The sequence below is a fragment of the Pelodiscus sinensis genome, chromosome 22 (genome assembly GCF_049634645.1).
Source record: "Pelodiscus sinensis isolate JC-2024 chromosome 22, ASM4963464v1, whole genome shotgun sequence".
NCBI classification, from domain to species: Eukaryota; Metazoa; Chordata; order Testudines; family Trionychidae; genus Pelodiscus; species Pelodiscus sinensis.
In genome coordinates this window covers 21113307-21139940 of record NC_134732.1, presented here as the reverse complement: position 1 = coordinate 21139940, position 26634 = coordinate 21113307, and the positions used below count along the sequence as shown (strand labels likewise).

At 48.4% G+C, this 26634-nt stretch overlaps 1 protein-coding gene across 11 annotated transcripts in view; it reads left to right on the top strand.

Annotated features, from left to right (window-relative positions):
• Window positions 1-26634, top strand: part of DAB2IP (DAB2 interacting protein) — a 364307-nt gene that overhangs the window by 115822 nt on the left and 221851 nt on the right. For 10 of the 11 annotated variants that reach the window (XR_012897179.1, XR_012897178.1, XM_075905444.1 and 7 more), the window contains exon 2: window positions 19073-19176. Coding sequence is in view for 9 of the 11 variants with exons in the window: in XM_075905447.1 (XP_075761562.1) it covers window positions 19073-19176 (104 nt within the window). In the remaining 2 variants the exon portion in view is untranslated. Of the gene's footprint in view, window positions 1-11542; window positions 11836-19072; window positions 19177-26634 lie in introns of those variants that run through there. The other variant, XM_075905450.1, reaches the window with a different exon arrangement.

Below are 26634 nucleotides of genomic sequence, written 5' to 3'. Positions count from 1 at the left end.
TTAAACTGTGGAAAGGTTCCGGTCTCTCTTTGTTTTTACATCAGGAACAAAGCAGATTAACTGCCTAAACCTCTCTGTAGTTAGCCTCTTTGAGCCAACTGTTTCAAAGGGGGAGGAGAGACCCTCATCAGAGACAGACGAAAATCATGTTCTTTGGTTTCTCATGTTTCCAGTCTCACTGGAGTTTCCACATGGCACCTAAGCTCAGCAGAATTGTCCCAGCACTGAGGATCAATTGTAGATGGAGACTTTATAACACTTCCTGCAAGTGTCTTACAAACTGCCTTCTTGCTAGAGCTCTGAGGTCAGGTCTACATTAGATCCAGAAGCTCGGCTTAAGTGTGCTTAAGTCGGTTTACCATAAGTTGAACTTGGTACTGTCTTCACACACGGAGGCTGATGGGAGCAAATACTGCCCTCGGCTTCCCTTACTCCTTGCAACTGACCGGAGGACCAGCACTGACCAGAGCCACCCTCCGCATTCAATTTAGCAGGTCTTAATTAGACCCACTAAATCAAATGCCAAAAGATTGATCTCTGCGTGGCAAGTGAGGACTTGGACTGAGAGCATAGGGTGCTGGAGAAGTAGGGTGGGTTTTACAAGTGGTTTTAACAGTGAATAAGAGAACCAGCCTGAAACAAAATCCTGGACCTATTATACATTTGAAATGTTTTGATTATTTGCTCCTGCCTGTTTGAGTTTTCAACCGGTGTCTATACCTGCAGCTGAGATAGGAAGCGAGCAGGCCAAACAACTAAACAGCAGTACAACTTTGAAATATGGTGAGGTTTCAGACTCCATTAGTCAGTTCCAACAGTTGTGATGAATCAGTAGGTTTCACTCTTAGCCACACTGCAGCCATTAGAGAGCAGTTTTGTTACACGTGAGCACGGCCAATATTTCATCCCCTGGTCACTGTTGTAAGGCTCAGCTCATTTAGAGATAATGGCTGGCTAAGCATTCAGACTACGTCGTTGTTGGACTAGTGTGTGTTAGGGCTGTTAAAAGTTGATTAAAATGGTAACTGTGTAACTGCTGAAAATCTTGGTGGTTCTATGCGCTGCAGGCTCTGCAGTATTAAATCCGTTAACGTAAGCTTTATAGTGCAGCGCCCACAGTGAAGCCTTCCCAGGAGCGGGGACCCCAGCCCCTTCCGGTTCCTCTCCCGGGGAGGACTTTAACCGATAACATTGTCCATCAGCTTGTCGGTCAATCAGTTAAACTCTAAGGGTGCGTCTACACTAGCCCGTTAGTTCGAATGAGGGAGGCTAATAAGGGCGACCGAAATTGCAAATGAAGGGATTTAAATATCCCGCGCTTCATTAGCATGTTCCCAGGCGGGCGCCATTTTGGAAACTGACGAGCCCGGAATAACTGCCGACGTCTACACGCGGCAGTGAAACGGGAGTTTGAAGTAAACCCCTAACTTGAATTAGCTGTTAAACCTCATTCCACGAGGAGCAACAGCTAATTCGAGTTAGGGGTTTACTTCGAACTCCCGTTTCACTGCCGCGTGTAGACGTGGGCAGTTATTCCGGGCTAGTCAGTTTCCAAAATGGCGACCGCCTGGGAACATGCTAATGAAGTGCGGGATATTTAAATCCTGCGCTTCATTTGCAATTTCGGTCGCCCTCATTAGCCTCTCTAGTTCGAAGTAGGGGGCTAGTGCAGACGCACCCTAACATCGCTAACAGGGCCATCCCAAGCCCTTTTGGTGACCTGGGCCCGGGCACGTGGTGCCACCCCCAGGGCGCATGGCGCGGGCGCAGGCTCGCCCTCCTCCCCGGGAGCGCGGGCCCACCCCCAGGGCGCACAGCGCATCCGCGGGCTGGCCACGGCCACTGGCGCACAGCCCGGGGTCCGCCCCCGGGGCACATGGCGCATGCGCTGCCCAGCCAGGCAGTGCAGGGCCCCGTGGCCGTGGGGGGAAGGGCGCTGCTGGCCGTCGCCGCGGGGCCGGCGCTGCAGGAGCCCTGATGGCAGCTGTAAGGGACACCGCGCGCCCCTTACAGCTGCCATCAGGTGCCCCCCATCGGTTTGCACCCTGGGCAGCTACCCAGCTCGCCCATGCCTCCGTCCGGCCCTGATGCCTAGTATATATGTGCCATGACAATTATTTATGCTACTCACCCTTCCAAGTGTACCATAGAGTCCTAGAATGCTGCTTAGACTAGAATGATCATAGCATGAGACTGCGGCCTTCAGAGGATGCATGCCATGTTAGTGCTTCCTCGTCAGCTTGGGTGGAAAAGGATTATGTTTTTGGTGCCCTGTTCCCGATGGTGCGTGCATGCAGAAGAGCTGTTGCCCGTACTGGCTGTCTGGATGCAGCCGTGGATTACAGCGAACATAACGTCTCTTTCTTTGTCTTGTGTGGGTGAATATGCAGCTGTGCTCGTTAAGCACGCCGAGAACGCAGCCCGTTCCCAATTTTGAATCTTTACTGAGATGTTCAGCGTGATGGATGAATCTAATTTAAATCTCCCTAGAGCTGACTTCTTGTTCTCCAAACTCTGTATAGCTCGTCTTGATCATCACCTCGGAGGGGGCTGATGTCTCATGCCACTTTATCAACCCTTCCGCTTCAACCAGAATATTAGCAGCCTGGCCTGTTTGGACCCCGACCCAGCCTGAATTTCATCGTGTTCTGATATATTTTTTAAGGCTGTGCTCCATTCACATTTCAATGTTACCCTCAGGAAATGGCCTTTGATGACATGCTGCTAGGAGAAGCTGAATTTGCTCTGTAGGCAGCACACCAGAGCAAGATAAATCAAGGTATTTTATTTCGGCGGCTGAGAACTAAAGACTAGAACACCTCTAATCTAGATAGCTTAAAACCACAAGAGTTCTTCTTAAGTGGCTGGTGCCACAGCCCCGTTTGCATCTTCCTCGCTGAAAATGGAGCCTGATTTGTTGGTGTCACCAACATTCTCTTTCCCGGCTGCAGTGGACTCTCTCTCTTGCGCTCAGTTCTGTTTTCCCCAGCAAAATCAGGTTGCTGGCTTCCTACCTCTCCCTGCTTGGCCCTGCCGAAGATCCCGCCTCTGACTTGTGGGGATTTTCTCCTCCCCTCCTCCTGTTTGCCCCATGGAGTGTTCTTCCCTGACACAAAGTGCCTGACCCTCCTCTTATTAAAATAAGAGCCCAAACTCCCATTGGCTGCAGGAGAGAACAGGATCTGCCCCCAAATGGCTAGCATTTGGCACTAGTAAGGCGCAGGGAGAGGAGTCCTCAATGGGATGGGAAGGACGGTGCAACAGAGGGTCACATGTCACCTCAGCAAAGCCTGGCAGAGTCGCCAGAAATTTTTCCCCCAGTTGTCCTGGGGCCTGGCGATTCATAGGGGCCCAGGGCTCCTGCTATTGCGGCAGTGGTGGCCAGAGCGCCAGGCCCTTTAAATTGCTGTCCGGAGCACCACACCACATGCTCCAAGCAGCTCAGAGGACTGGGGACAAAAGCTGGCTGCTCCCAGCCCCACCCCTTCAGCCTGAGGCCCCGCCCCTTCTGGGGTGCAGAGTCAGGCCCTCCACAACTTGCCCAGGGGAGAAATTCCGGCAAATGTGCCCGAGATGCCAATGCAGCTTACATGGAACAGACCTGTAGGAGAGACCTTACAGAACAATAGCTACAGAAAGGTTAGGAGCCTGCTTTCAGGGAGCAATTCAGTCATGACATGCCAATCCCAAACTAGAAGGCAATGCAAATAGGTATAAGTAAAATTCTTAGGAACGAATGTGTTTCATATCCCTGCCTCTCTCTGAGTACAGCGCTCTCTGCCTGCGTTTGCTGGCGCCTGCCCCCCGCTATCCCTCCTCCTGCTTTGACTGGGAATTTTTGGTTGCATTCTTGAGCTGTCAGTTCGCATGGTCTTGCATCCCTGAGCAAAGAAGCTTTAGCTCCCTCTTGTGAGACAGCTCAATTACTGCCGTGTCAGAGCACCGGTCCCTTTGCCCCGCTTCTGGGAGATAGTGGGGATTCATTGCATTTCCTTTCTGCAGGGTTCTTCCCAAAACCAGTTAGGACAGAACCAGCTGCCGAAATGGATCCCAACAAAGGAGAAGAAATAAGGCAAGCAGGTCCCAACTGCAGGGTGCCTATGCTAAGAATCCGCACTTGTGGTGTGATAGAAACGGCTCTGCTGCTTGCTGGTGTTAGCCTGGGGGATTGCTGGTTACTGAGAGCTAGTAGCATTGCCTGCCGGAGGAGTGAGGATTAAGAGGTAGAAATACCAATACCACGCCAGAACAGGGGGCATCATGTATTGCACAGATCAATCCTTGTCTTCAGCTGGTATCTTGGGACCTCCGATGCCCGGGTGAGGCTATGTCTACACTGCACAGTTTTTTCAGAAAAATGGCTGTTTTTCCGAAAAACTTCACTTACGTCCACGCTGCAATCGCGTTCTTTTGACAAAAAATCGAAAGGACGGAGGGGTTTTTCCGGCATTGGTAATCCTCAGTCTATGAGGAAGAAACCTTTTTCCGGAAGAGCTCTTTTGGAAAAAAGGCGTGTGTGGACGGGGAAGAGGGAGTTCTTTCGCAAGAAGAGGAAAGAGGAAAAAGCGCAGGTGCCCTGGTGGCCACTCCGTCCATAGTAATCACAGCTTAAATGCAAGATAGCGTCCATTCAGTGTGGACGCTCTCTCTCGAAAAAGCAGATGGCTTTTTCAATGCGCTTTGGCAGTGTGGACGCTCTCTTTCAGAAGACGTTTTTTCGGCAGATCTCTTCCGGAAACGCTTCTTCCGAAAGAAAACTGCAGTCTAGACGTAGCCTGAGGGACTCCAGCTATGTACCAGACCGACCCATCCGTGTGTGTGGGCAGTGTCCCTGTCACTTAAAAAGACCCGCTTTTCCCAGGGGTCCTTCACCTCCTTTGTGAGAGTCAGAGATGGTTGGTAACTTTGTTTCAGGGACAAGCTGATGGAAAATAATTTTGCGAAAGGATGTCTGTGAATTTTACCTCTTTCTATTTTCCAGCCAGGTCTTTATACCCCTGCTTCAGTGACTGTTCTCCCAGCTCTAGAGAACTTGGGAGTCCTTCAGATACTTTTATAGCCAGCCGGGAACTGCCCCTGCCCGGCTGAGTGTGCCACATCCTGTAGCGCTTTCACCTGCTGCAAAACAGGACAGAGACCAGGGTCAGGAATTGAACCTGGCTGTCACACAGAGCGCTAACCACTAGTCATCATAGCCAGCGCCTAACTCTGTAATTCTAACTCATTTGTGTCACAGAGCATCATGGACCACCTGTGAGTGTTCTTGTAAATGAGAGTGTCACAGACAAGGGCCTGACTTTGCTCTTGTCCCGTCAGAAGGGTTCTGAGAAAGGTGTTGTTTTAAAAGGCGTAGCTCTATGAAATGCACGGGTGAAAGGATGAGAATGTGCCAGATGAAACCTGGTATGAGGCATTAAATGAACTGGGAGTGAGGTGTTGACTCCAGCATAGACGAGAGACAAGATTACGGGCTTTGTGCTTTACAAAAGGCCATTTTACATCTTGAGAGTCCCGGAGGGGAAAAGAAATAATTTTGTTCTAATATAAAAAGCGACAGTGAACTTTCTAGGAAAGGCTTTAATTATTCCTGGGAATATCCATTCCAGATGTTCATTAGCAGCAACTTCAACTAAGTCTAATTTTCAATGGGAGTCTTTAATTGATCACAAACGTGATTTTCAACCATTTTCTATCAAAACTGAGGTGACTGCTCATTAAATGGTTCAACTTGTAGCCAATGGTGTGTGGCTACAATGGTTTTTTTAGGGCAGGGGTCTCAAACTCAATTTACTGTAGGGCCAGTGCCAGTCTTCAAACCCTCCTCCTGGGCCAGCAGGCACCCCCCTCTGGCAGGGCTCCAGGAAGGGGGCAGGGGTCTCCGCATGTCTCCCAGCCCAACTTGCTAGCACGCGAGCGCACACCCCGTGTCCCCTGGCCCTGCCTGCTGTCCCCAGGTTAAAACCTACCTGGCAGGCAGCGCAGTGAGGCTAGAGCGGCTTCCAGCTGCTAGCTCCACGTTGCTGCCGGTGTAACGACAGAAACACTAACTTCTCCACATTTGCGACTTTGGGTGCGCTGAGCATGCGCACCCGAAGCAAAAGGCCCCCTCCCAAGGCAAAACACCAGCATCCCCTGAGTCCGTTATCAAGCAGGGAGCAAAGTGTGAGTGTTTTCGACCACAATACCCATTCCCTCTGAATTTGCAACCCATGGTAGCAAAGGTAGCAAGTCCTGAGCAGTAGCACCGAATTTCATGCATGCATGACAGAAACTGCAACGGTCGCAAAAACGGAGAGTGTCACTTTCTGTCGCTACACTGGCACATCCCTGCGGCCCAGGGGAGGTGTGTGCGGAGGCTGCTTAATTCCTTTTGTGAAACCGACTCGCTCTCCGTGCTGCCAGCTCTCCTGATCTGATCACAAGCCTCCTCCTAATTGAGCCTTTTCCCCCCTGGAAATCCCCAGGCTCATTAGTAGAGTTAAATCAGATCTGGGAACGTCACTGCCCGCTGCCTCGTGCACCGCTGTCAGCTGGGATCATGCTGACTTAGCAGATCAGGGCTGGGCACAATACGGCCCGTGGGCCAAATCCGGCCCGCCAAGCCGCCAGCTCCGGCCCGCGGACCCCCTGCTGGGAGCCTCCGGCACGCGCAGCTGCATTTCTCTGCTCTGCTGGGAGGGGGAGGCTTCAATCCTCAGCTCCTACTGGCCAGAAGCAACCAGCCAATAAGAACTGACCTCAGCCAATCTTTCAGCTCTTACTGGCTGGAAACAGCCAGCCAATCGGAGCTGAGAGATTGGCCTGTGAGCCTGGGGCAGATGCACTTGAGAGCACGCGGAGGGAGCAGCCGGTGTTTTCAAACGGGATGGGGCTGCCGGGCAGGAAACTCCTCCCAGCCAGCGCCTGCCTCTGGCACCCCACCCCCTCCTGTACCCCAACCCCCTCCCCCCAGATCACCACCCAACCCCTCTACACTCCCTGCCCCAGGGGACAACTCCCTCAAGACCCTGTGCCTCCTCCTACACCCCTCCCCACATCCTCTCCCTGACCCTGCACCCCAAACCCTGACTCAGGTCATAACCCCCTCCTCCACCCAAACACCCTCTCAGACCTCACGCGTCTCCTGCACCCCAGTCCCTTACCCTGTGCGCCCTTCTGCACCCAACCTCCACCCTAGGCCCCGTACCACCTCCACAAAAAAGTGCGGCCCTTGACCACTTTCCAAAATCTTATCCATTTGCGCTCAGACAGTTTGTGCATCTCTGCCTCCCATGTGAAATTCTTCCCAAACCTTGAAGGAAAGAGTTGACCTAACACATGCAATTTGATTTTAAAACAGAACATCAAATCAGTATTTAGGGGTATGTCTACACTACCACCCTAGTTCGAACTAGGGTGGTTAATGTAGGCAACCGGAGTTGCAAATGAAGCCCGGGATTTGAATTTCCCAGGCTTCATTTGCAGGTTGCCAGGCGCCGCCATTTTTAAATGTCCGCTAGTGCGGACTCCGTGCCCGCAGCTACATGTGGCACGAACTAGGTAGTTTGGATTAGGCTTCCTATTCCGAACTACCTGTACTCCTCGTGGGACATTTAAAAATGGCGGCGTCCGGCTTTATGCAAATGAAGCCCGGGAAATTCAAATCCCGGGCTTCATTTGCAACTCCGGTTGCCTACATTAACCACCCTAGTTCGAACTAGGGTGGTAGTGTAGACATACCCTTAGATGACTGTATACAAATGCAAGAAGTATGGGTAAGAAGAAGAAATAACCTGAATTGCTAATAAATAAACACAACTATGACATAGATGGTATCACAGACACCTAGTGAGTAATACACATGATTAGAATATTGGTATAGAAGGGTACAGCTTACTCAGGAAGGATTGGTAGGGAAAAAGGGGAGGAGATGTTGCCTTGTATATTAAAAATTTTTGCACTTGGACTGAGGTGGAGATAGATGTAGGAGACAGATGAGTTGAGAGTCTCTGGGTTAGGTTAAAAAGGATAAAAAAACCCAAGGGTGACATCATGCTAACGGTCTACTACAGACCACCTACCCAGGCAGAAGAGATGGATGAGGATTTTTTTTAAACAACTCACAAAATCATCCAAAGCGCAGGGTTTAGGGATGATGGGGGACTTCAACTATCCAGACATATGTTGGGAAACTAACAGCAAGGCACAGACTATCCAATAAGTTCTTGGACTGCATTGGAGCCAATGTTTTATTTCAGAAAGTTGAGAAAGCTACTGGAGGGAAGCTGCTCTAGAACTGATTTGAACAAATAGGGAGGAACTGATTGAGAATTGTAAAGTGGAAGGCATCTTGGGTGAAAGTGACCATGAAATCACAGAGTTCTTTATTCTACGGAAGGGTAGAAGGGAGAACAGCAAAATAGAGACAATGGATTTCAGGAAGGCAGATTTTAGTAAACTCAGAGCTGGCAGGCAAGGTCCTATGGGAAGCAACACTAAGAGGAAAAACAACTGAAGAGAGTTGGCAGTTTTTCAAAGGGCCCTTATGAAGGGCCCAAAAGCAAACTATTCCACTGCATAGGAAAGATAGCAAGTATGGCAAAAGACCACCTTGACTTCACCAGAAGATATTGCATGATCTAAAAATAAAAAAGTTTCCACATAAAAAGTAGAAACTAGGTCAAACTACAAAAGATGAATGTAAGGGAACAACACAGGTATGCAGGGGCAAGAGTGGAAAGACAAAGGTACAAAATGAGCTAAATCTAGCCGGAGACATAAAGGATAACAAGAAGACATTCTATAAATATATTAGAAGCAAGAGGAAGACCAGGGACAGGGTAGGCCCATTGCTCAGTGAGGAGGGAGAAATAACAGGAAACTTGGAAATGGTAGAGGTGCTTAATTACTTTTGTTTTGGTCTTCATCAAGAAGTTTGATGATGAAGGGATGCCTAACATAGTGAATGCTAGTGTAAATGGGGTAAGTTTAGGAGATAAAATAAAGAAAGACAAAGTTAAAATTACTTAGAAAAGTTAGATGTCTGAAGTCACCAGGGCCTGATGAAATGCATCCTACAATGCTCAAGGAGCTGATAGAGGAGGTTTCTGAACCTTTAGCTATCATCTTTGAAAAATCATGGAAGTCAGGAAAAGGGCAAGTATAGCGCCCATCTATAAAAAGGGAAATAACAACCCAGGAAGCTACAGACCAGTCAGTTTAACGTCTGTGCCAGGAAAGATAATGGAGCAGGTAATTAAGGAATTCATCTGCAAATATCTGGAAGAAAATAAGGTGATAAGTAACAGCCAACATGGATTTGTAAAGAACAAATCATGTCAAACCAATCTGATACCTTTCTTTGATAGGATAACAAGTCTTGTGGATAAGGGAGAAGTGGTAGACATGGTATACCTAGTCTTTAGTAAGGCATTTGATGCAGTCTCGCATGACCTTCTTATCAATAAACTAAGCAAATATAACTTAGATGGGGCTACTATAAGGTGGGCACATAACTGGCTGGGTAACAGTTCTCAGAGAGTGGCTATTAACGGTTCACAGTCATGCTGGAAGGGCATAACGAGTCGGATTCCGAAGGGGTCTGTTTTGGGACCTGTTCTGTTCAGAATCTTCAACGGTTTAGACAATGGCGTAGAGAGTACACTTACAAAGTTTGCAGATGATTCCAAACTGGGAAGAGTTGCAAGTGCTTTGGAGGATAGAGTCATAATCCAAAATGATCTGGACAAACTGGAGAAATGGTCTGAGGCAAATAAGATGAAGTTTAATAAGGACAAATGCAAAGTGCTCCACTTAGGAAGGAACAATCCGTTTCACACATACAGAATGGGAAGTGACTGTCTGGGAAGGAGTACTGCAGAAAGGGATCTAGGGGTCATATGAGTCAACAGTGTGACCCTTACAAAAAAAGCAAACATGATTCTGGGAGGCATTAACAGGTGTGTTGTGAGCAAGACACAAGAAGTCATTCTCCCGCTCTTCTCTGAGCTGATTAGGCCTCAGGTGGAGGATTGCATCCAGTTCTGGGCACCGCATTTCAAGAAAGATGTGGAGAAATTGGAGAAGGTCCAGGAAGAGCAACAAAAATGATTGAAGGTCTAGAAAACAGGAGCTGTGAGGGAAAGCTGAAGGAATCGGGCTTGTTTAGTTTGGAAAAGAGAAAACTAAGAGGGGACATGATAGCGGTGTTGAAGGTCCTTGCCCAAGCCCCTTGCCTTGGGATGCTGTCTTGGGTCACAAAGCAAACAGAGACGCTTTCTGGTGCAGTCACCTGTGCCTTTTATTGTCAGTGCCAATTTCTCACCATCTTCTATTTACAGAGCTTTTCTTCACAGCAAACTCAGCCAGCCTCACCTTCTGCTTAGGGACGCACCCTCAGCCCCACGCTAGCTCTCCCCTTTCACTTCCCCTCTGGCTGCTTTATACAGCCCTCTCGCTAATGAGGCCCACAGCTGCTTCCATTAGCCCTTCAGCCCTGGGCTTGCTCAGCTGGCTGCAATTGGCCCTTTCAGCCAGGCTGTAGCGGCAGAGCTCTGGCTTGGCCAGCAGTTTGTCACAGCGGTTTTAAGGTATCTAAAAGGTTGTCACAGGGAGTGGGGGTGGGGAGAAATTGTTCTCTTTGGCCTCTGAGGACAGGACAAGAAGCAATGGGCTTAAACTGCAGCAAGGGAGGTTTAGGTTGCACATTAGGAAAAACATCCTATCAGGGTGGTTAAACACTGGAATAAATTGCCTAGGGAGGTTGTGGAATCTCCATCGCTGGAGATATTTAAGAGCAGGTTAGACAGACACCTGTCAGGGATGGTCTAGGTGGTGCTTGATCCTATTGTGTGGACAGGGGACTGGACTCGACCTCTCAAGGTTCCTCCCAGGTCTAGTGTTCTATGATTCTGTGCATACTCATTTCCGTCTTCATTGTATTTCCTGGACATTGTCCCGTTTAAAACTTCTCAGGCATTTTTCCTCGACCGCCCTAAGAACCGTTCTCTGCTGTGCCTTTAACATCCATCACCCCCGAAGTCATGCCTCTCAACTGGAGTCATGGGGCCCCTTAAAGCTCTCTGGGAATCTCTCTGGGCTATCTCCCTACCCTGCTTCAACTGGTAGGTCTTATTCAGGATCACGCTATTAGGGACATCTCATCGCTGGGGGCCCTTTCAACCAAAACACCATCAGCTGAGCCACTCCAAGTATACAAGTTCTTTCTCCATGTGCTGCCTCCTCTTTCCTGTTGTGGTTGGGTTACCGCGTCATTAAATGGTGCAGAAATGAGTCGAAGAAGAACACGTGAGTTCATTAAGGTGATGTGATTCATTCAGATCAGCGTAATTAAACCACACAGACAGGAGACAGGTAATTCCAGTTCCTTCTGGTTCCACCCTTTAAATCTCCGAAGCAGGTGATGCAGTATCAGAACATTCTGTGAAAGGGGCAAAATAATAATGCATCAGGTGACCATAACAAACTTTCATTGGCTGATCGTACCCAAAGGGCAAGAGGATGCTTAACTCTTTCCTGAGCACTGCTTAGCGTGTTCTTCCCACAGCAATTTCCAATCCGATTGGACGTCAGTGGTTTCCCGGTATTTCCAAATGACCTGCTGGAGTTTAAAGGATAATAAATCTCCATTCCTCAAAGCACTTCAGTATTAGAGTCCTGGCAAAGACTTCTCTCCTCTCCCTACCTCCTGCCGTGCCTCTCCAGCCAGCATTCCAGGCATACTTCACTTTCTTCCTGTCGAAGATGATGAAGTCATCCTCTCTGTATCTCATCTCATTCCGGACTTGTTTGGAGTGTCCTGGCATAAGGGTGGCTAACGAGCACCATTTCCTTTTGGTGAGTGAAGGGAGACTCTTCTAATTGCTAACTTTACGGGTGTGCATTGAGGTTTTATGCCTCCCTTTCTTGTTCTGAAGTCAGAACAGTTTTTGTATCAGAAAGTCTACGTGAGAACTCGCTGGAAGGCTCTGCTTGTCGGTTTGTCATTCCAGCTGCTTTGTGGAGACCCTCTTTTTTCCTTTGTTCTTACAGTCTGTCTCTCCCCTCCGCTGGCTCAGCTTGAATTAGATGGGGCTTGCAGGGACATGACCTAAGAATGGGACGCTTGAGCAAGTAGAAGTAGTCGGTAAATGTCACTCCTAACAGCGAGAGAGTAATTCTGATGACCTCTTCCTAGGGTAGTTTTGACCTGCAGGAACAGGTGATGCTACTTTAAAAATAAGACTTCTCCAGTGGAACGTATTAACCTGGGTCCCAGGTGTTACGTGTGCCGGTTTGATTTGAGAGTATCTGGGCAATTTGAATTACAGGTAAGAAAGTAGCCGTCTGCAGTGGGCTGAGTGTGTGACTGGGATCCCAGAGCTGCTGACAGTCGGTTCTGCTGCTGACTTCTGGGAAGACTTGGGTAAATTGCTTAACTGCATGATGGTATTTCTCCATCTGAAAATTGGGGATCACTGTAATGAGGGTCAGTTAAATTCCTAGTTCAAACACCAGGGATTAGCTTAACAAATTAAATCCGTTCGCTACAGTCTAGAAATAATCTTCAGAAGTTCGCCCATGCCTGAGGATCCTAAATTAATTAATGTTTATGAAGTGCTAAGTATTATTTTTATTAATTAGCATCTTCCTAATACCGTGGCTAGTAAACTTGGCTTGACAGTAAATGTTCCCGTGTCTCTGTCTCAAAAAAGTTTCCTACACATGGGTAGGCAGATCATTTAACGTGTACCGTAAATATACGAGTATAGTGCGCACTTTTTTCCCCGTTTTTTTAACGTCAAAGTCGGGGTGCACATTATTCATTGGAGGTTTTTTTTAAAGTTTTAAATTCACTCTCGGCAGGCACGAGCTGGGCGGGGAGAGGGTTAGGCACGGGCTCGGCTGGGCTGGGCTGGGGCAGAGGGGCTGGCAGGCGCAAGGTCGGCGCGCGGACAGCTGAGCGGGGGACGTTCCCCCGGCATGCGCGAGCTCAGCGCGTGGACAGCTGGGCAGGGGAGGCTCCTCCGGCAGGCGTGAACTTGGCGCGCCGGCAACTGGGTGGGGGAGACCCCCCCCTCCCGCTGGCAGGCGAGAGCTCCCGTTCGGGCAAAAGTCCTTTTTCCGGAAAACTGTTCCGGAAAAGGGCCAGTGTAGACAGCACAGTAGTGTTTTCCGCAAAAAAGCCCCCATTGCCAAAAAAAGGCAATCGGGGCTTTTTTGCGGAAAAGCGCGTCTAGATTGGCCACGGACGCTTTTCCGGAAAAAGTGCTTCTCCGGAAAAGCATCCTGCCAATGTAGACGCGCTTTTTCTGGAAATACTTATAACGGAAAACTGTTCCGTTTTAAGCATTTCCGGAAAAGGGTGCCAGTGTAGACGTAGCCTTAGAGTTTTGAAAGGAACAGCAGTGCTGCCTGTTTTGTTAGATCTGACTCAACTTCCCAAGAGCAAGTGCAGAGAATCTGCTTGCTGCTCATTCACATTCTTTCCAGCCTCTTTAGTACACGGCGTACAAGAAAGGCTGGTGGAAATGTGAGTGAACACAAAAGCCGTCGCTTTCTTTGCTATTCCTGCCTGCCCACTGGCATCTCTCTCTGTTCTATGATAATGTGGCTTTGCCCATTACTCCTAAGGAATCGTCTTTTCAGATCCAGTTTGCCTGCACCTATAATCCTCTTTTGTAGCCTGTTACTTCAGTGATTTCTCAGGCCATGCGTGTCTTAAAGGAGAGATTTGGAGGTTTTAAGTTAATAACACGCTGAAGACTTTTGGACAGCAAATAGTGTCCCGAGATACTGTGTGCCTAAGCTCCCAAATCAGCTTGAATCTAGAGCCAATAAATGGTCAAATGAAGGTATAATCCAAGTATTTCTCCAAGCGGAAGGGTGATATCCAACTTACATAGAAACTCACTAGCTAGGGAGGAGCGGGTGGCATTTGATAACACTAAGTACTTCTGTAAATGTCACTCTGGTTATCGGCCCGTGATAACATGCTCCTCTTCCACAGAATCGTTCATCCTAGGACCAAAACCGATTTACAGGCGTTAATGAAGCCTCATAACACTGCCCTGAGATAGGGAAGTATTAAGCCTATTTTACAGATGAGGAACCTGAGCAGCAGATACTTAAAGGTCCAGGGTCACCCTGTGAGTCCATGACAGAGCTGAGAATAGTCCCCCAAGGTTCTACTTTGTCTTGTGTACTGAGACTTCATGCCTAGAGAAGGGAATAACAGAGCTGCTTCTGCACCTCCCTAGGGATGTTAGTGAGTAGACGACTAGTCAACTACCTGACAAGCATAAGCTTATTGGTTAGTCGCTTGGAGTATTGACTACTCACTCCCCCCGCTTGCTGCCTCTGTGAGAGGCAGCAAATGGGGGGGAACAGGAGCCGGTGCTGGAGGCTCGCTGTAGGCAGGGGCTGCTCCGGCAGCAGCCCCTGTACACAGGGGTCCAAGCAGGGATATGGGCCCCCCCCACGGCCAGGCCAAGAAACCCCTGTTCACAGCAGCCCAGGCTGGCCACGTACAGGGGATGTTCTGGCAGCAGCCTCTGGCCATGGCCAGCCCTGGCCACCACGAACAGGCTGGTGCCAGAGCAGCCTCTGTTCACGGCTGACAGGGCTGGCTGCCGCGGGCAGGGCCTGCTGGACTCAGCGTGAGCTGGGATCGAGCACTCCCAACTCACCCTGGTCTGGGATATGCTGCGCCTCTGCATTTTAAATGTAGTAAGAACCACCAGGCTCTTACTACATTTAAAAATGCAGAGCCACAGCACAGGTCCTGGAGCTACCACTGCTGTGGCTCTGCAGAGTGGTCCTTATTGAGTAGTACAGTCGATACAAATTGTACAGTATTCACTACATGACTAGTCAGATCAATGCAATTGAAATTCAAATCCCGGGCTTCATTTGCAACTCTGGTTGCCTACATTACCACCCTACTTCAAACTAGGGTGGTAGTGTAGACATACCCTAACTGATTAAACAGGATTTTACATCCCTACTGAATGCTAAATTTGGTGGCCGTACCTCTTACCATTTAAGAGGAGTTCCTGAACAGACGGACAGACAGACAGACAGAACGACAAACTCTCAAATATATAGTAGAAGATGCACTGGCCCTGTCAAACACCATGCTGTGTGTGTGTGTAAGAAACACCACTCCTTTCCTGATCAGTAGCCCTTGGGCTAGCATAGGGGATGGGAAAGGGGCAAATCCCTATAGCCTGGCATGGATACAAAGTTCATATCCGCATCTGCAAAATTGATTCGTGGGTATCTACATCTGTGGCTGCAGATACTTGTGGATATAATGCGGATATCTGCAAATTTGCGGGGTTCTAGATACAACATTTGTGTTCACATCTGTATCCACAAAAGTGATCCACAGATGCAGATACCCATGGGTGTAAAGCGGATACCCATGGATTTGCAAGGCTCCTCTCCACTAAGCACAATGGGTTTGCCATGCTCTTGTGACAGTGAAAAGATCCTCATTTGTCTGGGCACAATTGTCTCTGCTCAGCAAAATTCCCTCCCTCTCTCCCTCCCTCCATCCCTGTTGCTCTATTTAGCCTCTTCTCTGAGATCCCAGCCCTTACAAACAGTGTGTAGAACGAGTCAAAACTAGAAACTTGGCTACAAATCCCTTTGAAATAGGAGCTGCCAAACCCATCTGTATGTTTTGGTTCCCGACTCAGATTAGAAGCTGGAAGTGGTTTGTGTTCTAGTTTCGGCTGAAATCTGGAGGTAGATTTTGTGAGAACAGCTCATGAGACTTTGGTGCAAACAAATCTGGTTCAAAATCTAGTCCTGAGTGGGCTTTAAGCCTTACTCCTGAATCCTTGTTGCATCTTTCCCCAGAGCTAAATGTAATCTCCTTGGCCCACCCAGTTTTGGCAACAAAAAACTTCCAGGCCTGAGAGTTACTTTTGTCTTTTCCCCTCCCTTTATTGTTGACAAAAAGCCAGTGTGGAGAGAACTATTAAGAGAACTGGCTTCTGCCAGTATCACACATCTGCCCTGATGGCTGTGCTCATTGTTTTGTGATCTCTGCTGCCTTGCAGGCATGCACCCCCTCCACTTTGAAAACTCCAGGAAGTATCTGACAGATGAGCGAGCTGCTCCCAGGAACAAACAAAAAGAGCAAATTATTGGCATGCTCCTAATAGGCCCTGCTAGGAACACAGTGGATGGCAGACAGGTGCTGCAGGGGGAGGGCTGGAGAGATGGCTGTGTTGCTTTGACAGTCCTCAGCACCCAGAGCTCACAGAGCTACGAGGGAATCCAAGAAGTGCAGGGATCGGTTCTGCCTTCCCCCAACACTGCACTGTGGGATGCTCATCCACGTGACTTTGCTCTGTCTCTCGACAGGGTGCTAGCCACATGGCCATGAAATATCGAGAGTGGGAGGCAGAAAAACTGGTTTGACCAATTTTCACTTTTGATGACTTTTGCACGTCGACAACACTTTTGTCGCCAACACCTGCCCAGTGTGGACATTGCCTTCCACAGAGCAGCTGGTGCTATCCCTTTGAGCTGTAGCCTCTGGGAGTAGCACCCCCAAAGAAGTGTATGCGTGGGGGGTGGTGTGATTTCTTGAGCTGTTTTTAATTTAGTCCCTCTACTCTTGTTCTCCGGCCCTGTACATGATAGGAATTGTTAATCTGCCTGTTTCTAGTTCTGTTCATTAAAAATGCAAAGCAGCCTCTTTGTTTCCATGTCGACTTGAACCCACTTTGGAAACCATTATACTCGAGTGGCTTTTGTGACAATCCCAAAAAGGAGTCCGAGAAAAGGAGTCGCGTGAGAGCTGTCGTGTGAAAGGGGATAACACCGCAGAACTCGATTGCTTCCTTGAGAAGCAGGAGGCAGCTTTCTGCAAAGAAGGCAGCTCGTTAATTGGCAGCCCTGGCTACAGGTTCTGAGAGCAACAAATTAGCTGCTTCTGGGCTTTTGGCTGGAGGCACAGGCTGCTTGGCCAAAGCTCCGGTGCTCCAGCTGGGCTGTCCCACCGATGAAGATGTCACCGAGCCGGCATTTTACCCAGTTCAGGAGACTCTCCCAGCCTGTCTCCCTGCAGTAGTTTAATAAGCGGCCCAGTGAGCCCCCTCTGGAGTTGCGGCCGTTAGTCATTTCTCACGGATCCCAGCTGATGGCAGCCTATGGTGAAAACAAGGAGCGAATCCTTGCCAAGACTGAACACTTGCCAAGCCCTGATTGCAGCAAATTGCAGATCACAGGTGTGGCAAAGGCTGAGAATTGGCAAACAAAGCACCTCTAAGTTACATGCAGTACGCCAGGCACATTTGTTCAGACATTCTAAAGTATAGGTTGTCCCGGCTTTGCGTTTCTTTGCATGCTAATTTGCAACGCCCTCCCCCTAAGACAGCACATGCTGTAATTTGCCTTTTCAGCAAGTATTTAAGCTCCCTGTCGATTCCCCCCAGGGTTCAGCAATGGTGTCGTATTGGTGAGCAGATACGTTGCCTGCGAAACGCCGCATTTGAACAGTAGTCGCAAATATTTAGTAAGCACTGTGGTTGGTTTCTTTAGTCTTGGGGACGGGGGAGCTGGTTTTCTGTAGCACTCTGAAATCTTCTCATGTCTGCCTGGATCCTGGGTTTGCTCAGTACCCCAATGGCTTGTTGAGATCCTCTTCTCTTTCGAAAGTAGTGAAGCGGGGGAGGGAGGTCTTTCCAGCCAATGATACTGGTTAGCAGAGACACATGAAGGACATTAAGTGGTTCTGTCACAAAAAAACATAGACAAGGAGCAGGTGGGCTTGCTGACGTTTCAAGCCTCCAAAGGGCATAGTTAAACGAGAACTCTGGAGATCCTAGGTCCTAATACAATAGGACGTCGGAGCTTCCAGTTTTGCCTCCGCTGCCTCGTGCTATTCACTGCCCAGTGGACCTTCGTTTGAGGGGCGCTAGACAATTGCCACGTCTGCGATTGGAGAGGTGACTGTAGCCTGCAGCCGGGGAGCGCCCTGGTGTCTCCTGGCCGCCGGAGCAGTGACGAGGTTGGAAGAGGAGGCTCTGTCCTACTAGTGGTCTGACACCTGTGGTAGATGAGCAGAAGGGAGGGGAGGCCACGTTGTCCATTGTCAGGGACAGTGGAGTTGGAAGACTTGGATTCTGTGCTCTAGCAACTTTTCTGCAGGCTGCCTGAATGGTCTCGGGCAGATGCCCTTTGTGTAACCGTTTCTCGATCTGTACGCTGGAGCGGACGTGGGTTCTGTCAGACAGTAGCTTGCCAGGGTCCACTACGCAGGGCAGTCAGAACGCCAGGTGATCTGCAGGTTACAGATTATAATTAGTGCACAAAAGGAAGAGCCTGGGTGAAAAGGTGTGAAACCAGGATAAGGACTCAGCCCCGTCCCGTGGCACTCAGCGCACGCGGCCACTTCTTGCATCTCACTGTGTGTCGGCTTGTGGGTCATGCCTTTACCTGAAAAACCACATTGGAACACTAACTCTGTGCCCTAATGTGCAGCCTTCCCTCTGCAAGGCTCCAGGCACGTTAAACATGCTCGTGAATTTAGCTTCGTTGTTCCCCGTCCCCATTCACTCATCAGGGGACTGAGGCCTAAGGAGGCTTAAGTCACTTTTTGTTCAGTCACAGGGTCAGTTATTGAAGGAAATGGGGAAAAAACCCAGGAATCCTGATGTTAAGTTCCATGCATTAACTCCAACAGCAGGGCCTGCGTCCTTCCTTAGGAGCGAGCCGCATGTGCCCGGGAGGGGCTGATCTGTGTCCAGTTTGTTCTTCGCTGACGGGCAGTTGTACCCATCTGCAACTGGGAATAATGATGCTGGCTCCTTCCCAGGGCCATTCTGGAGTTTAATGAACGTAGAGAAAATACACTGATCTCCTGAAATGAAGGTTTCTCCTGAAAAGTCCTGCGGTTTAAACGTGCCTTTTGGTGGCGGCGGGAAATGCGTGTGGTTAGAATGGGCTCGTTAAGTCAGCTCATTTGCAAACGTATCTCAATTAAAGTTGCAGCTGAGGTGGCCTGCCTCCGTCCTTTTGCTGCTCTTGCATTGGGTATGTGTGATTAATTGTCCTTTCTCGTCTGTGTCCTTTGCAGAATCTCCCCCAGAGAGGGCCGGGCAGCGGCGCAGCATGCCCAGCGGGGTCATGGAGAAAAATCCCAGCATGGAGCCCACCGCTACAACGCCGTTCCGTGTCACGGTAAATGTCTCCCCTCACCTGAATGACTTCTCTGGGGTTTGCCCAAGGGGAGCGTGTATCTGTCATTGTGCAAAGAGGAGATGACCATGTTTGGAAATCTTTGGTTGCCTGTTTTTACACAAAGGTGCACATGCTTGTAGCTACAACCAGACTACGTAGCTAGAAGGGCCCTCACAGTAATCTTCTAAGACTTCAACCAGGGGACTGTCTCTAGTCTCATATGCTGTTTCCTGTGACTTCTGGGGAAGTGCAGGCTCTCGGTGTTACCTCAAAGATCAGATCTGGGGCCACGTCTAGACTGTGGAGAAGATCGACACTGTGGTGGCTGATCTCCTGGCATTCAATTTAGTGGGTCTAGTAAAGACCTGCTGAATCGAATGCTGAGAGCGCCCCTGTCGATGCCGGAACGCCTACTCCTTGTGACCATTTCTCCCATTGACCTCCCGCTGTGAGGATGGCACCAAAACTGTAATTGAGTACCTGACGCTGACCTTCGGCTATAGCGCAGACCTGATCTAGGAGCTTCGTTTCCTCTGACATTCGAATTGGCAAGGGTATTTGTTACTGCTCCCCTCCCTGCCTCGACTGACTCAGCTCTTCTACATAAAACCCAATAGATTATTTTCCCTGGGAGGCTCTCCGCACGGATTGCCTTATAGTCTGCCCACAGGACTGGCTTGCTGAAAGACTAAAACGAAAGGCCAGTAATTACAGGGGTCAGGAACACGCTCGGTTGACAGATGGGAGGTACAACAGGGGGAGCAAAGTAAACGGTTTTTAAACTAGGCCTTAATGAGACCGCCAAGAGGAGCCATTTTTTAAAAAGTATCCTCATCCTGGCTCCATCTGTAGTTAATGAAATGGAGCATGTATGTTGGGAAGGCAGGATTCATAATCAACTGAGGGCACCGAGGTCTTTGGAGTCACCTTTGGCAGCAGTAATTTATGAGGAAAATCTCTATGCAGCTCTCTGCAGAAGGTGTACGCTTAACGTGTACTTAGCTAGAGGCAGATACGCCAGCATTGAGCCCAGAGGCTTAAAGGGGCTCGTTTTCTAGAGCGGGATGTGTATTGTGCTCAGATAATAAAGCTGCATGCAGTGTTTGTATATATGAGACAGGCATGTACTCTAGGAGCAGACTTGCATTTTCTCGGTGTGCCCACACATACCATACCAGACTGGGCACTAAGGATGTTGCGGTGTAAACAACTAACTGTTTTACTAATAAGCGGATGCTTATCGGTTAATGGTGTCAGTTACACTCGGCCTCCCTGGGAGGTGGCTTCGCTGCGGCAGGTGAAATGTTCTGTAGGTGTGAAATTACCATAAGATGGGTGCACAGATGGGTAAAAGACATTATGTGGAATAGTTTCCTGTGATTTGCTGTCAGCCTGGGAGAATGTGATAAGTGAGTCCCACAATTATTAATCCTGGGTCCAGCACTAGTCAACATAATGGTCTGGAGAGTATGTTTGTGACATTTTTAGATGACGTTAAACTGGGAGGAGTTGCAAGCACTTTGGAGGATTGAATTGGAAATGTAAATTACCTTGACAAGTCAAACTCATTAAAAGAAATCCATTTACAGAGTAACTTTCCTGTAAATGGCCGAGAAAGGTTCGACGCACTGACAAAAAACCGAGCGTACGTTCCAGACTTCTAATCCCCCCCACAACGGATCTGTGCATAACCCCGAATTCAAACCATGACGCAAATACAAGTCCTGGATTTAAACCAGTCAATTGTGTCTGTGCGTCATGAATACATTGGAAGGGGGAAACAGAGCTAAAGGAACCTCCCGGTCTGTCCACATTGTATGTGCGAGGTATGAGTTGCAGCATCCATAGACGTACCTGAGCTAGGTTTGATTTTGCTAGATCAAAGCTAGCTTGAATAATAATAGCAGTAAAGCTGTGGGAGGCAGGGTGTTGGCCACTCAAGTATGTACCCCCAGGCCTGGGAGGGTGGGTCTGGTGGATCAAAGCTAACGTGGATCTCTCTACTCTTGCTGTAGTGATACTTCCTGGTTTGCAGTGTAAACATAACCTTTGGCACAAACTAACTTATGCTGATGTTATTAAAATCTGAAGCAAAATCAGCCACCACCAGCCCCCCTCAAAACTCTTTTTTTCATGGGGTGAGGGAGGGTGTTCTCAATGGGCTGGGCTGATCTCTTATTTGGAAGAGAGACTCATTTTTGTTTGTACTGATGCTGGACTTCTACATTAATGTTACACTTTGAGTGCTGTGCACAATGGCTTTGCCATAAATCCCCCCAGCTCTGCAAAGGCCTCATCCGAAAGCCTTGAGGAAACGCAAAAAGGATTCGGCTGGTTCTGTTTGCTGTGTTTCTCTTTCGCCCTTTTATCATGTGTGCTTATTGGAAGCAAACCGAACCTTTTGTTGCTGCTCCAGCTGCTTCCGCCCCATCTGAAGCCCTAATCCTTGATGCGTAGCAACCGCTGTTGGGCGCAGTAAAATAGCTTATCACACCGGGAGGATGAGCTCCGGTGAAGGGGGAATGAGTCCTGGAAACCGAACTTCCTGGAAGCAGAAAACAGTGCTTCCATCTGCAGGTCTTTACTTTTCTCCTCCCCTTCGAGGCTCTGCCTGTCTCCACCCTGGCTACATCTCTTCTTTCATCTTTTCCTGCCCGCAACGTCACTCCTCGCACTCCTCGGCATCCTCTCTGCTAATTGGTTCCTTTGTCTTCATCTCCTTAGGCCATTTATTTTATCCCCTTCTTCTTTTCAAATTCTTCTTTAAAAGCTACTACTTGCTAAGCCCCTTACATTGTTTCCCATGCCCCCAGCATTCCTGGGTTATGCGGCAGACCTGCGTATCCTGGTTATCTCGCGGGGCGAGGGGTATAAGTCCTTGGACACGTGTTCTCTGAAGTGGCATCTTCTGCATGCTTAATGGCAAACAATCCAGAGCGTGAAATACTCCCCCAGAGCGTGTGGGGGGTTGTTAGTGTTTGCCAAGAGACATCAGTGATTGTCGGCATCTGCAAACATTATATTGCTCAAGGCTCCAGGATGGTGTGTTCCAAACTCTTATCAGTGTCCGTGTACAGAGGGATTGGCATGTAGGAAAACACACTCCCTGGAGCTCGTTCTGCCTGCAGTATCTTTTGATGTCCGTCTTGCTTCTGGGCCAGGAGGAGAAGTTGTTTTGCCAGGTTTCCCTGGCAAAAGGGTAGGCTGATTAATCAGCTTGCTGAGCTGCCTCTGTAAACTCGGGACAGCAGAAGGAAATAGTGTTCCTGAGAAATGGGAAGACCAGCCAGATAACCAGGTTACTTCTTTCTTCTTTTTTTTTAAATTCAGAATTCTAGAATTTTTTATTCCGAATTTTTATTCAAAATTCTAGAATTTTTTATTCCGAATTTTTATTCCGAATTCTAGAATTTTTTATTCCGCATTTTTATTCAGAATTCTAGAATTCTAGAATTTTTAAAACCATGTGGATGCGTTTTACAAGCTTGTCCCTCCTCTGCACTAAGAAAGCTGAGAATCTAAGGGAGATATTCTGAATCCCTTAGGATGTTCATCGCGGGGCCCACCGATTGCTTCCGCCGGTTTGGTTTTCAGCAGGGTTTTTTGGAATGGGCATTATTAGGGAGGACATATTTACAAAGGGAGGCTGCTGCGTGACCAGTGATCATGTAGGTGCCAAAAGCTTCAGTGGCGGGGTGATATTTGCAAGGATGGATATGGACTCAGACCGAACATCCAGCCAGACCATCTTCAAGCCCTGACGAGCAATCAGTCCAGGTGGAGCTTTATCTGCACAGATGCTGTGTCCCTCTGGGTTTGGCCTTGATGATGATGTCAGAGAAATCCTTCCACTTATTCAAAGTTGGTGAAAATAAAGGTCTCTTCCTCCTCTTTCTTCCTCGAAGGGAGCGCGTCTACGGTATGTGTCCAGCAATGGAATTCCAATCTTAGCCAGTTCATCTCCTAGCAGTGGGATGGATGGTATGAGAGGTAATGCCTTGCTCCCAAATCCACCCTATGGTCCAGACTCCATATGAAATGTAAAAAAAAGGGTAATCGGTAAGGTACAAGAGAGAGGTACAACATCTGCCTTCTGCATGGCACAGTACACGATCATCTAACTTCTGTTTCTTCTCAGCCCTGGGAATGATACTTCCCATAATACGAATGGCTTCACGACATGCCTAGTTTTTATGGCTGCCCAGATTTTAGCAGATGTCAGACAGGAGAAATATATTCTGCCTCGCCTTCCTTCATTAACCAGAAGAGGAGCATTAGCAGTCAGTCCACTCCTGCCACTGGGAATAGTAATTAGTGCTTTAGTGTAGTGGTAATGGGATTATTACTTTTGAGCCTGCTGCTGTAGGTTTTGATGTTGTAAGCTTTTCATATTTTACAGCTGATTGTTCTTCCCTGACATCTCCATCCTTCTGCTCTGGAGTCTCCCAGGGCCCGGCGTACTCGGGAGCCGTTGAACTCGGAAGCTTGGGTTTTGTGGCACGTTCTGATACTTGCATTCATTTGCCACTCAGCGGAATGATGCAGCACGAAAGTGCCTGGGAGCATAAATGGCGGAGGCTGTGCTGTGGCTCCCGTGGTGATCGAAAGGCGGGAGGATGCTGGGTTGAGGTTTGGAAGTGCCGGTCGCTCCTTTAACCTCCTACAGCTCACATGGACCCTTTGAAAATCAATCCCTTGATGTTTCCTCCATGTGTCAATTTTTCCAAATTCTGGAGAAAGAGAGGAAGAAACTAGTTGACCTAATCCTAGGACACTAGAACTGGAAGGGACCTCGAGATGTCACGTCCAGTCCCCTGCCCTCATGGCAGGACCAAGCACTGTCTAGATCATCCCTGATAGATGTCTATCCAACCTCCTCTTAAATATCTCCAATAACAGAGATTCCACAACCTCCCTAGGCAATTTATTCCAGTGTTTAACCACCCTGACAGTTAGGAAGTTTTTCTTAATATCCAACGTAAACCTCTTGCTGCACTTTAAGCCCATTGCTTCTTGTTCTATCCTCAGAGACCAAGGAGAACAGTTTGTCGTCCTCCTCCTTGTAACACCCTTCTAGGTAGTTGAAAACTGCCATCAAGTCTCCTCCCAGTCTTTTCTTTACCAAACTAAACAAGCCCAGTTCTTTCAGCCTTCCCTCATGGGTCATGTTTTCTAGGCCTTTCATCATTTTTGTTGCTCTTCTCTGGTCCCTCTCCAGGTTTCTCCACATCTTTCCTGAAATAGATCTTTGCCATCCCTAACGTGTTTTCTGGTAGGAGTCCGTGAGTATATGCAATTCCTGCAGCATCCACAGGGTTACCTGCACCCAAAATTGTAGCAAAATCCTCTTCTTTTCTGTGACATTTATCTTTCCACCTTTAATGTCTTTCCACATTTGTCCTTCTACCTTTCAAGAAAGATGTGGAGAAATTGGAGAGGGTCCAGAGAAGAGCAACAAGAGAGATGAAAGGTCTAGAGAACATGACCTATAAAGGAAGGCTGGAAGAATTGGGTTTGTTTAGTTTAGAAAAGAGAAGACTGAGGGGGGACATGATAGCTGTTTACAGGTATCTAAAAGGGTGTCCTAAGGAGGAGGCAGAAAACTTGTTCATCTTGGCCTCTGAGGATAGAACATGAAGCAATGGGCTTAAACTGCAGCAAGGGAGGTTTAGGTTGGACATTAGGAAAAAGTTCCTAACTGTCAAGGTAGTGAAACACTGGAATAAATTGCCCAGGGAGGTTGTGGAATCTCCATCTGTGGAGATATTTAAGAGTAGGTTAGATAAATGTCTATCAGGGATGGTCTAGACAGTATTTGGTCCTGCCATGGGGACAGGGGACTGAACTTGATGACCTCTCGAGGTCCCTTCCAGTCCTTAGTATTCTATGTCAATATGTTAACAGAGCGTCTCAAATGTGAAAAGCCATCTCACCTAGGACGATCCATATGCCACAAAGTTCTTAATTTCCTTCTTTGTAACTCATCTCCCCAGCACTGAGAGCAGAGCGCATCCCCAAGCCGCCCTATGTACCATGATGTGAAAGGCTTTGCCTTATCTAAGATCGTTTGCAGCCTGCTGGCGTGCCCTTTCGAATGAATGCTGTGCCAAACCTGTCAGGGCAGCTTTGTGCAATGTGGGCTGTATTGAGTACAAGCCTCCCCTCCAGGAATGTTGAGTTCCAAAAGTACATCCAGTATGCTAAAAAGAAAGTCTTACTGCTCATGTGATTTGTCCTTTTCATATGTGTTCATTTTTTTTAATTGTATCCTTTGGTATATATGGTTGTGACTATTTTCTTCCACTATTTGATCTGAGGAAGTGGGTCTGGCCCACAAAAGCTCATCATCTAATAAACCATCTTGTTAGTCTTTAAAGTGCTACATAGTCCTGCATTTTGCTTCAGCTACACCAGACTAACACGGCTACATTTCTATTACTGCTCACATCTGCATCCTTGGAGAGCTAATGCAACCAGTGAGGAACATGGTCTATGGTGTCCTGAGGATGGAAAGTAGCACCTGGTAGGAGAAATAAGATCAAAGAATTTGGAGATTCTTGCTCCAAGCCCAGCATTCTGTCTCCGGCCAGCGTCTGATTTTAAAAAACAAATCAACCAACCCCATGTTGTACATTACCCAGCCAATTATACAGAGTCCTGCTGGGCCAGGTCCTTTGGTCTCCCCAGACGAGGCAAGGAGTTGGGTTAGCCACTTCGTCTTGTAGCCAAACGAGAGACTCTGCCTGGCCTGCTGGTAACCCACAGACGTTGCACGGACCTGGGGCGTGAGGATAAAATAGCTGAGTGCCAGAGTGTAATTACATCAAGCCCATTTCGTTAGGATACTGCCATCTATTGGCCACTTTTATGAGAGCTTGATTTTATTCAATTCTCTCCCCGGCTGTGTACTGCGGTGCTCTTGCAGTTGCTGTGATGGGGACGGGGAGGTCTGACCAGCCTGCTGAATAAATTCTGCCACGGTGAGAGACTAGGCCGAGGAATCAGGATGATTTCTCCCTGCTCAGACCTGCTCGGTGACTTTGTGCTGAGGCTCCCTTTCCAACAGGGCAGATTAATAGGTCAGATGTGTAAACCAGGAAGCTTTCAAAAGGGGTTTGAAATATCTCCATGAATGAACCTACTCTGCTTTTCCTGACAGGGCTAGGAGAAGGGACCTCGCGCCTCTACGCTGAATATCCTACGTCTCCATAGACTCACTCTCACTCTGTGCCCTCCTATTCACTCCCCAACCCTGGCCCCGCCAAAAAATCCCCCTTATGTGGGATTTAGGCTTCCCTCCACATTCACCGCTCTGTTCCCCTATTGAGAACTGTGCCTGAATGTGGTTGTCTGATCTCAGGAGTCAGACTTGGAGTCAGTTGGTGTAGAAGATTATCAGGCAGCGTCTTTCCGGCAAAGACTTTCTCCTAAATCACAAGCTCAAGGTCTGATCGGTTA